The sequence below is a fragment of the Salvelinus sp. IW2-2015 genome, linkage group LG18 (assembly GCF_002910315.2).
Source record: "Salvelinus sp. IW2-2015 linkage group LG18, ASM291031v2, whole genome shotgun sequence".
Taxonomy (NCBI): Eukaryota; Metazoa; Chordata; class Actinopteri; order Salmoniformes; family Salmonidae; genus Salvelinus; species Salvelinus sp. IW2-2015.
This window is the reverse complement of record NC_036858.1, coordinates 55,804,053-55,818,071: the sequence shown is the minus strand read 5'-3', so window position 1 is coordinate 55,818,071 and position 14,019 is coordinate 55,804,053. Positions and strand designations below refer to the sequence as shown.

The 14,019-nt window shown below is 43.3% G+C and overlaps 1 protein-coding gene across 1 annotated transcript in view; it reads right to left on the bottom strand.

Moving 5' to 3' along the window:
- Positions 1 to 14,019, bottom strand: part of stxbp4 (syntaxin binding protein 4) — a 58,250-nt gene that overhangs the window by 29,170 nt on the left and 15,061 nt on the right. Inside the window, exons 8-13 of the mRNA XM_070448726.1 lie at positions 13,698 to 13,830; positions 13,411 to 13,517; positions 12,796 to 13,099; positions 12,586 to 12,658; positions 9,826 to 9,938; positions 8,713 to 8,809 (exon numbers count right to left, since the gene is read on the bottom strand). Coding sequence (XP_070304827.1) covers positions 8,713 to 8,809; positions 9,826 to 9,938; positions 12,586 to 12,658; positions 12,796 to 13,099; positions 13,411 to 13,517; positions 13,698 to 13,830 — 827 coding nt within the window. The remainder of the gene's footprint in view (positions 1 to 8,712; positions 8,810 to 9,825; positions 9,939 to 12,585; positions 12,659 to 12,795; positions 13,100 to 13,410; positions 13,518 to 13,697; positions 13,831 to 14,019) is intronic.

Genomic DNA, 14,019 nt, shown 5'->3' with positions numbered 1-14,019 from the left:
GCCCGAAGCCCTGCAAAATGACTCCAGCAGCCACAAGATGCGCATGTGTCTGCGTCAACGTCAAGAAACAGACTCCATGAGCTGTATGAGGCAGCCGATTCCAAGCAGGTGGGTTATGACAGCCCAACACTGCAGGACTTTGCATTTCCAGAGAACACAAATTGGCAAATTCGGCCACTGCGCCCTGCCTCTTCACAGATAAAAGCAGGTTCAACGCACATGTGAAGAGTACAGAGTGTGAACGCCGTTGGAGAACTTCACTCTGCCTACCAAACATCCTCCACCATGACCGGTTTGGCGGTGGGTCAGTCATGGTGTGGGTGGCATTTCTTTGTGGGGCCTCCACAGCCTCCATGTGCTCCCAGAGGTAGCCTGACTGCCATTAGGTACCGAGGTGAGATCCTCAGACCCCTTGTGAGACCATATGCTGGTTGCGTTGGCCCTGGGTTCCTCCTAATGCAAGACACTCAGACCTGATGCTGGAGTGTGTCAGCAGTTCCTCCAAGAGGAACATTAATGCTATGGACTGGCCTGCCCGTTCCCCACGACCTGAATCCAATTGAGACATCGGGAACATCATGTCTCGCCGCTCCCATCCACCAACGCCACGGTTCACCACAGATCCAGGAGTGTGGCGGATGCTTTAGTCCAGGTCTGGGAGGAGATCCCTCAGGGAGCCATCCGCCACCTCATCAGGAGCATGCCCAGGCCATGGAGAGGTCATACAGGCACGTGGAGCCACACCACTACTGAGCCTCATTTTCTTGTTTTAAGGAGACATTACATCAAAGTTGATCAGCCTGCAGTTGTGGTTTTCCACTTTAATTTGAGTGTGACTCAAAATCAGACCTCCATGGGTTGATAAATTTGATTTCCATTGATAATGTTTGTGTGATTTTGTTGTCAGCACATTCAACTATGTAAAGAAAAAAGTATTTAATAAGAATATTTCATTCATTCAGATCTAGGATGTGTTATTTTAGTGTTCCCTTATTTTTTTGAGCAGTGTATATACAGTACCAGTCAAACGTTTGGACACACCTACTCATTCAAGGGTTTTTCTTTATTGTTACTATTTCCTACATTGTATAATAATAGTGAAGACCTCAAAACTATGAAATAACACATATGGAATCATGTAGTAACCAAAAACATGTTCAACAAATAAAAATATATTTGAGATTTGAGATTAGCCAGTCTTGGCATTCTCTCAACCAGCTTCATGAGGTAGTCACCTGGAATGCATTTCAATTAACAGGTGTGCCTTCTTAAAACTTAATTTGTGGAATTTCTTTCCTTCTTAATGCGTTTGAGCCAATCAGTTGTGTTGTGACAAGGTAGGGGTGGTATACAGAAGAAAGCCCTATTTGGTAAAAGACCAAGTCCATATTATGGCAAGAACAGCTCAAATAAGCAGAGAGTCATTACTTTAAGACATGAAGATCAGTCAATCCGGAACATTTCAAGAACTTTGTGCAGTCGCAAAAACCATCAAGTGCTATGATAAAACTGGCTCTCATGAGGACCGCCACGGGAAAGGGAGACACAGAGTTATCTCTGCTGCAGAGGATACGTTCATTAGTTACCAGCCTCAGAAAGGACTGCGTGAATCAAGCCTTCATGGTCGAATTGCTGCAAAGAAACCACTACTAAAGGACACCAATAATAAGAAGAGACTTGCTTGGGCCAAGAAACATGAGCAATGGACATTAGGCCGGTGGAAATCTGTCCTTTGGTCTGGAGTTCAAATTTGAGATTTTTGGTTCCAACCGCCATGTCTTTGTGAGATGCAGTGTAGGTGAACGGATGATCTCCGCATGTGTAGTTCCCACCGTGAAGCATGGAGGAGAAGGTGTGATGGTGTGGGGGTGCTTTGCTGGTGACACTGTCTGTGATTTATTTAGAATTCAAGGCACACTTAACCAGCATGGCTACCACAGCATTCTGCAGCGATACGCCATCCCATCTGGTTTGGGCTTAGTGGTACTATCATTTGTTTTCAACAGGACAATGACCCAACCCACTTCCAGGCTGAATAAGGGCTATTTGACCAATAAGGAGAGTGATGGAGTGCTGCATCAGATGACGTGGCCTCCACAATCACCCAACCTCAACCCAATTGCGATGGTTTGGGATGAGTTGGACCGCAGAGTGAAGGAAAAGCAGCCAACAAGTGCTCAGCATATGTGGGAACTCCTTCAAGACTCTTGGAAAAGCATTCATGAAGCTGGTTGAGAGAATGCCAAGAGCTTGCAAAGCTGTCATCAAGGAAAAGGGTGGCTACTTTGAAGTATCTAAAATATATTTTCATTTTTTTAACACTTTTTTGGTTACTACATGATTCCGTATGTGTTGTTTCATAGTTTATGTCTTCCTTGTTATTCTACAATGTAGAAAATAGTAAAAATAAAGAAAAACCCTTGAATGAGTAGGTGTGTCCAAACTTTTGACTGGTACATCACCAGCCGAAGAACATTTTGCCAACACCTCATATATATTCAGTTAGACTGATGTTGTAATGTAATATAGAACATTGTTGCCCAACACTGGTCCTCGAGCACCCCCAACAGTACACGATTGTATTTTAACCCTGGACAAGCACACCTGATTCAACTTGTCAACTAATCATCAAGCCCTCAATGAGTTGAATGAGATGTGTTTGCCATGGACTACAACAAAACTGTGTAATGTTGGGGGTACCCGAGGACCAGGGTTGGGAAACACTGATATAAAAAGCCTAGTATACTCACAACTGCATTGTGGTATAGATATTGCTAACTGTACATATGTATATAATGGTGTTTTATATCATATTTTTTTACAAGTGTACTGACAAGTGACTAAATGGTTCCAGCTGCATTAGAAACCATTAAAGTGTTGACTTCAACTTCTGGATCAATTCATGTGATATTCATTAAATGTATTTGGAAGTAACTAACTACATTCTTAATGCTAAAACAAATGATGCAGGGAGTTGGTGTATCATTTAAACTTTAATTTGTTGGCAAGTAAAGATGTTTATAAAAAACAGTACATTACTCTGTCAATGTAGCAAATAAGTAGACAAATCAAAATGTATTGGTCACATACACATATCTAGAAGATGTTATTGCGGGTGTAGCGAAATGCTTGTGTTTCTAGCTCCAAAAGTGCCGTAATACCTAACAATACACACAAATCTAAAAGTAAAAGGATGGAATTAAGAAATACAGTGCATTTGGAAAGTATTCAGACTCCTTGACATTTTCCACTTTTTGTTACGCTACAGCCTTATTCTAAAATTGATTAAATCGTTTTTTCCCCCTTCTCATCAATGTACACACAATACCCCATAATGATAAAGCAAACACAGATTCTGAATTTTTTACACATTTATTTATTAAATGTAAATGTGATATTTCACTTTTTTATAAGTATACAGACCCTTTACTCAGTACTTTGTTGAAGCACCTTTGGCAGCGATTACAGCCCTGAGTCTTCTTGGGTATGACGCTACAAGCTTGGTACACCTGTATTTGCGGAGTTTCTCCCATTCTTCTCTGCAGATCCTCTCAAGCTCTGTCAGGCTGTATGGGAAGCCTCGTTGCACAGCTATTTTCAGGTCTCTCCAGAGATGTTCGATCGGTTTCAAGTCTGAGTGCTCTGGAGCAGGTTTTCATCAAGGATCTCTCTGTACTTTGCTCTGTTTATCTTTCCCTCGACCCCGACTAGTCTCCCAGTCCCTGCCGCTGAAAAACATCCCCACAGCATGATGCTGCCACCACCATGCTTCACCTTAGGGACGGTGTCAGGTCTCCTCCAGACATGACGCTTGGCATTCAGGCCAAGAGTTCAATCTTGGTTTCATCAGACCAGAGAATCATGTTTCTCATGGTCTGAGAGTCCTTTCGGTGCCTTTTTGGCAAACTCCAAGCGGGCTATCATGTGCCTTTTACTGAGGAGTGTCTTCCATCTGGCCACTTTACCGGAAAGGCCCGAATGGTGGAGTGCTGCAGAGATGGTTGTCCTTCTGGAAGGTTCTCCCATCTCCAAAGAGGAACTCTGAAGCTCTGTCAGAGTGACCATTGGGTTCTTGGTCACTTGCCTGAGGAGGTGCACTGTCAACTTTGGGACCTTATATAGACAGGTGTGTGCCTTTCCAAATCATCTTCAATCAATTGAACTGACCACAGGTGGACTCCAATCAAGTTGTAGAAACATCTTAAGGATGATCAATGGAAACATGATGCACCTGAGCTCAATTTCGAGTCTCATAGCAAAGGGTCTGAATACTTATGTAAATAAGGAATTTCTGTTTCCGCTTTGTCATTATGGGGTATTGTGTGTAGATTGATGAGGAAAACAATTATTTAATCCATTTTAGAATAAGGCTGTAAAGTAACAAAATGTGGAAAAAGTCAAGGGGTCTAAATACTTTCCGAATGCACTGTATATAAATATTAGGAGCAATGTCAGAGTGGCATTGACTAAAATACAGTAGAATACAGTATATACATGTGAATTGAGCAAAGCAGTATGTAAACATGATTGACTAGTGGTTCATTATTAAAGTGACCAGTGATTCCATGTCTATGTACATAGGGCAGCAGCCTCTAAGGTGCCATCACCAGCTAGTACTGCGAAGTTGCTTAGGCGCTAGAAGCAGAGTTGTCATGTCTGTCGGTGCTATCTTGCTCTTTCATGGCTTGTTTTCAAGACAAAGTTAATTTGCTCTGGTGACCAAAATGAGTTTACACAGCAGTATGCAGGAACAGTAATGGCAATGTATGACATATATACAGTAGGAGGAAAATATACTACTATCGCCTATATTAAACACTACAGTTCTACTAAGGGAATACTTGCATATGGTGTGTTTGGGTGATGCAGTGTGGTGTTCGGAGCCACTTAGATACAATGGGAGATTGTTGTTATGGGACCTTTGTTAGGAATTTTGTAAATAATAACTAAAACAATTTCTAGATTTAGATAAAACTATAACGAATTGAACTCTGCACGCTTGGTGAAAGAGATTTGTGCTGTGGGTTATAAAGTAAGCAAAAAGGGTCGTTAAACTATGGTTGAACTGACCCAACTTAGCCCTGAGATGTTTAGATAAGGCAGTGAGTAACTTTTTAGGTCTTCCATTATCTTGAGTTGTCTGCTAAAGTGGGAATAAATTATAGTGAGCCTTCAGGAGAATAGATTATATTGTGTGTCATGTGTGTGCGCTGGGAAGTTGGAATGAACTTTTGAACCTGTTTTATATTGGTCAGGAGGAGGAGATTTATTCTGTAACCTATGACGTCATATCTTGTATATAAACTGTTGTTTATGGTCAAATGGTAGCGTGCTCCGAGAATAAATACTATTATCTAATTTTAAAAGACTGTATCCTGTCTATTTTATGTTAATAAGTATCTTACAAATTCTTATAAAGAGACAGATTGATTTTAATTAATGAGTACATTAGAGGAATTATTTAATTCCACTAACAACCTTCCACATATTCCCTTAAGTCATCAACTTCATTGTATCCAACAGACTGTCCATCATGTGAGGGATAAATTGCTTGAATGGCACCAACAACACACGCAGGCAAGGGGATTCAATACCCTCTGCCTAGCTTCTCCCCGCGTAAAACAAACTCCAAAAATAATCTGTAAACCACCAATCTGTATTGTCTGTAAGAGAATGACAAAAACACTATTAGACTTTCATGGGCAATCGTTGTGTAATGACTGATTTCTTACTGTAGCAGCATGGTGTAGAATATGAGACATCTCACAGACAAATGTGAGCTAGCTAGTTAGCTACAGCACACAGGTATAGTTACTCCAAGACTAATCTGAGTCATAAAGCCAAAGTCATTCCTTTACTCTTCGTCATCACCATCAAAACATTTATCCAGTTTTGCTCCTAATGAGATGCACTGAGGCTAGCTAGGCTAGCTAGCTATAATGTTAGGCTACAGTACATTTTGGGTATAGCAAACAAAGCTAGCTAGCTCAACTTGGCTAGTAATGGTACTAGCAAGCCCCGTTATGGCCGAATCGATCACAAAATTATACTGTACTGAACAACACTGCCTCGTGTAAAAAGATTTTACCGACAGCAAAACAACTTACTCGTTTGTCATTTGCCCTCCTGGTCCAGCTGGTCTATGCTGCCGTCTCCAGTTAATCTGGGAAGTTCTGAAGGATGTTTCCAGCATCCCTCTATCCATGTGTGCATAGAAACATTGATGGTCTGTCACACACACACACGATCCATGGGGTTTGCAGTGACCCTCTCCAGTAAGAACTGTCCGCGATCAAATTCGTTGCAGCACAGACTTGAATTGCACCGGCAATTCAGCATTCGCAATTCTATTTCTCTCTCTCAACTCTGCTTCAGTATATTACAGCTCAAATGAATAGCACTATATGTCCCGATGTAAAAGAAAATCAAAGACTGTTTTGTCGTCCAGCTCTTCTTGGAAAGAGGAATCATCAGAAGCAGCCATTGTAATTATTTAGCCATCTTGGATAGACAGTGCACGTTAACATGGCTTCTGTGAACCCATAGAAACTAGTACTGCCCCTGTTTTTAAAAGCCTGCCTTTGAGGGTGGGAACACAATTGGACAAGGAACTAGGGCTACCGTCAGGCTGCAGTCTTTACAAAGCCAGGTAAAACGTGTCAACCTAGATATCCTGCAATGTCGTGGCATATAAGAACATCGTTGAGACAAGTCCAATGGCTCTATTGAAGGCCAACCATATCTACTCACTGCAAGCGTTTTTATTCCAATCGGTGAACACAAAGGCCACAATAATTTCTACAAAACTCGACCTCATTCCTTTTTAGATCAGACAGCAGGCTCAATCAACCGATGACGTAATTGGTTGACCTCTCCCAGTGTGAAAATAAACAAATACCACTATGGTGCATAATTATGTCTGAAACGCCTCTCATCAATCATAATTATGTAGGGAGACTGGAACAACACCCCAAATAATGTCTAACGGTGAAGTTTCACTTTATCTGGTTACAATATTACAATATTGTAACCAAATGGTGACCATCTCAATGGAAACCTTCCCAGGCTCTTTAGTATCACAATACTTACACAGATGTACTGTAATTTAAGATTCAGTGCAGGCAGTGAACATTATAACAATAAAAAAAATAATCTCAACAGAACACATTACCTGGAATGACATTCACTCTCAAGGGTGGCCAAACAATTAAGTGAAGGCCACCCCCCCTTCAATAGGCCATGCCTCCATCTCTTCTGGTAGGCTGCCGCCGCTACATTGCACCCACCACTATTCAATGTGAATGCACATGAGGTGTTGAAAGTGTTATAGGCTTTTGATTGATTTGGTTTTCGATTTCGATGTTGGTTTTGTTGGGTGTGGTTTGCCTTGATTGGAATCCTCCTCGTTGGTCAGGATGTGTTACCCCTGTCGCCTGGTTAGTTAGTCGTTAGTTTCCCATGCTGGCCCAGTGCTCCGGTTAGCATGAGAGATGTTGGAAGAGCTCCTCCTTTTTAAGTTTTATCTTGTCTCACCTGCTTGGTTTGCTCCACGGTTATTTGCACTCCCCTACCTAAGTTGGTGTGGGTTTTCTTTTCCTTTAGTTTCTGATATCAGGCAAATCTACTGGGTGTGTGTTAAGACCCGACTCAAGTTTGCTTGGTCAGAATCCAGTCTGTAGGCACCCCCATGGATGCCTTTCAGAACCAATTTTAAACCCCCACCTGTTTCGTTCTGGTTTTCAACATCATTTGGTAGTTCCCTATTTCTGTTGAGCGACGATTTTTGGTTTCTTATTGGGGAACTTAACAAAAGCAATTTAGAAGCTTTCATTCAATTTTTTGGATCATACCGATCAGAAAAAGCACTTCAGATGAACAACAGCTCCGTCCCACTTTTTACAGTATAGATTAGATATAGCTGGAGATGATCTGTGTTACCTGTGTATGGTTAAGGGTCAGGTAAGGTAAGGGGTTATCTTGCCTGCGTAGAATAATAGTTAGGGTCAGGTAAGGTTATGGTGGAGTGTAGTCTTACCTGTGTAGGCCACGGTCAGAGCAGGGTTAGAGCTATGGTGAGGTAAGGTTATGGTGAAGTGTAGTCTTACCTGTGTAGGCCACGGTCCCAGCAGGCTTAGGGTAGAGTTAGGATCAGGTAAGGTTATGGTGAAGTGTAGTCTTACCTGCGTAGGCCACGGTCCCAGTAAGCTTAGGGTTAGAGTTAGGATCAGGTAAGGTTATGGTAAGTGTAGTCTTACCGCGTAGGCCACGGTCCCAGCAAGCTTAGAGTTAGAGTTAGGATCAGGTAAGGTTATGGTGAAGTGTAGTCTTACCTGCGTAGGCCTCTGTCCCAGCAGGCTTAGGGTTAGAGTTAGGATCAGGTAAGGTTATGGTGAAGTGTAGTCTTACCTGCGTAGGCCTCTGTCCCAGCAGGCTTAGGGTTGAGTTAGGATCAGGTAAGGTTTTGGTGAAGTGTAGTCTTACCTGCGTAGGCCACGGTCCCAGCAGGCTTAGGGTTAGAGTTAGGATCAGGTAAGGTTTTATGGTGAAGTGTAGTCTTACCTGTGTAGGCCACGGTCCCAGGCGGCTTAGGGTTAGAGTTAGGATCAGGTAAGGTTTTGGTGAAGTGTAGTCTTACCTGCGTAGGCCCACGGTCCCAGCAGGCTTAGAGTTAGAGTTAGGATCAGGTAAGGTTATGGTGAAGTGTAGTCTTACCTGCGTAGGCCACGGTCCCAGCAGGGTCTGTTCGCAGTCTGGCCCTCAACGTCTGTCTCTGTGCCTCCGTAGGATTCAGTCCTAATGCATCCAGAGCCTGCCAACACACACACACACACACAGAGTTTACACACACCGTATCAAAGACACACACCCTACCCTCACACATTTATACACACATGACTACACACACAGAGTAGTAAACACACGCACACCTAGTGTGACTGAGCATGCTGAATGTGATTTTGCAATGATGTTGTGGGAGAGGGATTGGAGCAGCTTGGACAACATGCACCACAACGCGTGCGCACACACACACAGTAACATGCACATTGGCTTGACTGTACACTCTTAGAAAAAAGGGTTCCAGGTAGAACCCTCTGTGGAAAGGGTTTTACGTGGAAGCCAAAAGGGTTTTACCTGGAACCAAAAAGGGTTCTTCTATGGGCACAGCCAAAGAATCCTTTTAGGTTCTAGATAGCACATTTTTTTCTAAGAGTGTAGGCATCCATTTGATTAGGCCAGAGCAAATGACTGGCCAGCAGCAGTAATAGCTTATTGAGCAGTGCCTCTGCAGGGAGGGGTCAAAGTCAACACAAGCATTACACTGCAATGACCCTAGCATCAAACCACATCCATACTGTACACAGACATCTACAGACACACCAAGACAATCACAAACATTCCTACACACATACTCACAAATCCTCAGGTACAGGCACATACAGTCATACCAGTGGAGGCTGCTGAGGGGAGGACGGCTCATAATAATGGCAGGAACAGAGCGAATGGAATGGTATCAAACACATAGAAACTATGTGCTTGATACCATTACACTCATTACATTCCAGCCATTACCACAAGCCCGTCCACCCCAATTAAGGTGCCACCAGCCTCCTGTGAGTCATACAGTTATTATTTGTTAAACAAAAGCTCTTTCTCTGAACTATTGTATTAGTATAACATCTTTATGTGCATACAATATAGCTCATTATTTGTCATTTTTATTTAGTATTTTTTGCTCTTTATCAAGTGTGCCAATCATTATGGACCTGACCGTACAGTTCACCAATACACGCTAACAAATACACAAACTTCCACATCCACGCACACACACACACTGACCTGCTCCAGCCTCTCCAGTTTGAGGCGACTGATGGAGCTGAGGGAGCACTTCCTGTGTGGTGTGTGCTGGATGCTGTTTGGCTGACAGGCAGGGTAGGATTCTGAGTATCGGGACACAGGTGAGGTGTTAATGTATCTCTTCTTTGATGTTTATGACTTATGTTTATTGCATTTACATATATATATATATATATATATATGAGAGAGAGAGAGAGAGAGAGAGAACAGGGCTGCGTTCAGTACATAAAAGTGTAATAGAACGTTCAACGAAAACGGTACTGAACTGAACGACCAGTTGAAAAATGGGGAGGGGTTGGGTTATGGGTTCAAAATGCACCCTTGCTCTTTAAATGCATCACTCGTTGCTTCAAGCCACACCCCAGCACACCCACCAAAAGGACCCAACGTATCTCAACGTCTTTTCAGTACAAGAAAGTTTGGGGGAAATGTGTCGTTCAGTTAAAAACGCTCAGCGATGTAGCAAACGTTTAAGTGAACTGAACGCACCCCAGGTGAGCTACAGGTGTAAACAGACAGTATCACAGAGTCTGGAGCGAGGCATAATTAGCGAGAAAGGCACAGAGGAGAAATAGACAGAAAGAACGAGGGAGGAAATTACTATTCTGATGGACGGCTCTGCTTCACAGCTTTTCAAACCCCCACATTATATTTGTTAAAAATCTACCAAGCTCACGACATAGCAAGATGATAGACAGATGCAGTCCTTTGTACAGTCCTCTGACAGACAGATACAGATATAGTCCTCTGTAGCTCTGTTGATAGAGCATGGCGTTTCCAACGGTAGGATAATGGGTTTGATTCCCGGGACCACCTGAACGTAAAATGTATGCAAGCACGACTAAGTCACTTTGGATAAAAGCATCTGCTAAATGGTATATGTTGTTATTATTATTATAACAAATTGAAAGTTTGGAAGTGGTGAATCGAGGTAGTTCAGGTAATTAGTATAGGTAAAGAAGGTAGACAATGTATGTAAAACAGTTTTAGGTTACGTTGACAAATGCAGTAAACATTTAAAATGTGTGCACAGGAGTCATATCTGATTATATGGCTGCACCAACTGAACATTAACATGTTGGGCAACACTTGAAGGAAGCCTATGTGCCAATCATTCACATCTCTGTATCAACTGATCATTAACATGTTGAGCAACACAGAACATCCAGACAGCCCTCCCTGGGTTTCCCCTGGTTCCCCACTCATCATCATACCAAAGCTGCACAAAGAACATTATTCTGAGAAGGGATTCCATCCGGAAGATGACAGTGTCTTGTTTTTGACACCTCCAGGTCCAAGTGTGGGACAAAATGTCCCCTAGACTGTGTAGACTAGACATCCAAGGCCAGATTAGCCTTTTTCCACCTAATAGACATGTCTTGTTTTGACACATTCAGATGAAGCGTCTCCCGCCTCACTCGATCTCCTCCTTCCTGGCTGCACGCCACACCACGCTACATCTGTCCTACCAGTCTACACAGCCAAATCTCCAGTGCTAAAAAACAAACAGAGTTAAATCAACACTGAAAATGTTGAGTCTGTGGACCCATATATGCACCGGAAGTGTTACATTAACACACTGCTAAGTGTAAAGCCTTATTCAAATAGTAACACTCTCAGTGTGAAATTGAATATTTTTTAGACTGGATAATTTCCTGTGTATCTTCTCTATGTACCAACGCAACAGTGTCTGATATATTTATCAGAGTTTGGGTTCCCAAATGGCTCCCTATTCCCTATATAGTGCATTACTTTTGACCAGGGCTCATATGGCCAACTCTAGAAGACAACATAGGGCAGTATAGAGCAGAATAGAATATACTTCATTTTCTCACGAGGGGGAACTTTGGTACCCCACATAACCTTGCAGAATTGCTTTGAACTGCTTAGAGTGGTATAGAACAGAGTAGAGCAGAGTACATTTCTTTAGAACTGTACAACCCAGCTCAGTGAAGTAAAACTGCCTAGAACAATAACACAGAACAGATACACACCAACGCACAGAACAGTTGTGAACCCTTGAAATTACACAGAGACATACGTGGAGCGAGGTGTGCGTGTGTGCTTGACAAGATATCATGTTAGAACTGGTTTCAAATGTAGGTTTCAAGTATAGGTCACATCATTACTTGGGCTGGTTGTTTGCCTGACTCACTGACTGAGTTCATGACATGGCTCTGTCCTCTGGAGAGAGATAAGGGCTAAAAGGCACACCCTCATTTTACTATTATCTCTTCTTTACCACCTGCTGTGACCAGTTTCCCAGTATAGTTCCCACCTGGAGGTGTGAGTCCCAAAGGGCACCCTATACCCTATATAGTACAGTACCTTTTACCAGAGCCCTATGGGCCCTGATCAAAATTAGTGCACTACATAGGGAATAGAGTGCCATTTGGGATGCATTCAAAGTGTAGGTGTACTGTATGTAAGGGTGGGACTGGAACATGTCTTAAAGCCATGGGACACCATGTTCCCAAATGTACATCAACAACTTTCTGGTCTTGCTGCTTTAAGAAATGTCAGAATAGTTATATTAGCCCAGAGGCAAATGTGAAGGTGAGACAAAGAGGGAGAGAAGAAGAAAGAAGGAGAGAGAGAGAGAGGCTGAGAGAAAGAAAGGCTAAGAGAGAGAGGCTGAGAGAGAGAGAGGGAGAGAGAAATAATTGGAGGAGCGAAAGACAGAGAGAAAGAGAGACACAGAGATGATAGAGAAGTAGACAGATTTCTCACCAGGCTTGGCATCTGTGGTGCTGGGACTCTGACGGGGGGAGGAGACACACGTCTGTTCTGTTCTCATTCGAACCTGCAGGACACAACCACACAAACCACACCAACCACATCAACCATTAATACCATATAGGAGGAATAACCATATTCACAGAAGACTGGTGTGTGTGGGTGTGTGTGCGTTGAACGTGTGTTCGAGCCTCAGCCACTAACCTGGCTAAGGTTGACAGATGGCAGGGCCTCGCTGGCGGGGTTGGGGGTGGAGGTGATCTTGGGCACCACCAGGGGAACCCCAGGGAGGGCTGCAGGGAGTGTGGTTCTCCTGTGTTGGAGCAGTGATGCAGGGGGAGGCAGGGCCCCCAGCACGGCCAGGGTCTCTCTCCTGATGGGGGGCACTGCGGGGGCTCCGCTGACTGGGCCCTGGGGGGTGATAGGGCTCTGGGGGCCACTGCTGGAGGAAGCAGAGCTGGAGGAAGACCTGTGTCTCATAAATGCTATCTCCACCGTAGGGTCTGGTCTGAAGAAGGACAGAGAAATGAGAATGGATTGGAATACTTGTAATGTAGTAAATAGGGATACATCCCAAATGGCACTATTTTCTACCAGGTCCCAAAGGGATCAAGTCAAAAGTAGTGCACTATTTAAAGAATAGGATGCCATGAACGCATCCTAGGTTACAGTTCACACAATTACTACAGTAGAGATGAACGTGTTTACTCTTCTTCTACTGTATCTTTATACAGGAACCCCTTGAAAACAAGGTGGTAGACCTCAGGAGGTTTATCCTGTCAATACATATTCAGGTAAAGTCATACAGGTGCGCCCCACCTGAGTTTGGTGCGTGTCAGGATACTTCTAGCCTCCTCATAGGTCACTCCAATTAACGACTCCTTATTAATCGACACCAGCTGATCTCCTGGCTGTAGTCTACCGTCCTGGAATGCAGATAGAGAAAATCATTAGTTCATTAGCCTATAGTTTGACTATAAAAAACATGGTCATTGTCAGTTGAACCAACACATATTTTTCCTGTCTCACACTTTGTCTTCCCACAAAACCCCATGAATAACACCTGATTCCCCCTGTATCAAAAGTTAAACATAGTGACAAGTCACCCTCTGGCAGTCTCCTCCAGGTATTATTTCCTGAATCAACACCATTGGTCCCTCGGCTCGGTTAGCTCCGCCGTTGATGATGAGGCCCAGGCCTGTTCCCTTTGAGACGCATATCAACTGAATGACGCTGTCGCTAGAGAGAGAGAGAGAGAGAGAGAGATATGTATAAAATAGGGCAGGGAAAAAGAGAAAGATAGAAAGGGGCAGTCAGGGAGAGAGGAAGAGGAAGTGAGAGTGGGCAGTATCTCAGACTAGCACACAGACTGTGAGCATGATTAAATAAACATACAGGTTTCATTCAGGCTGTCCCTGAACAAATATC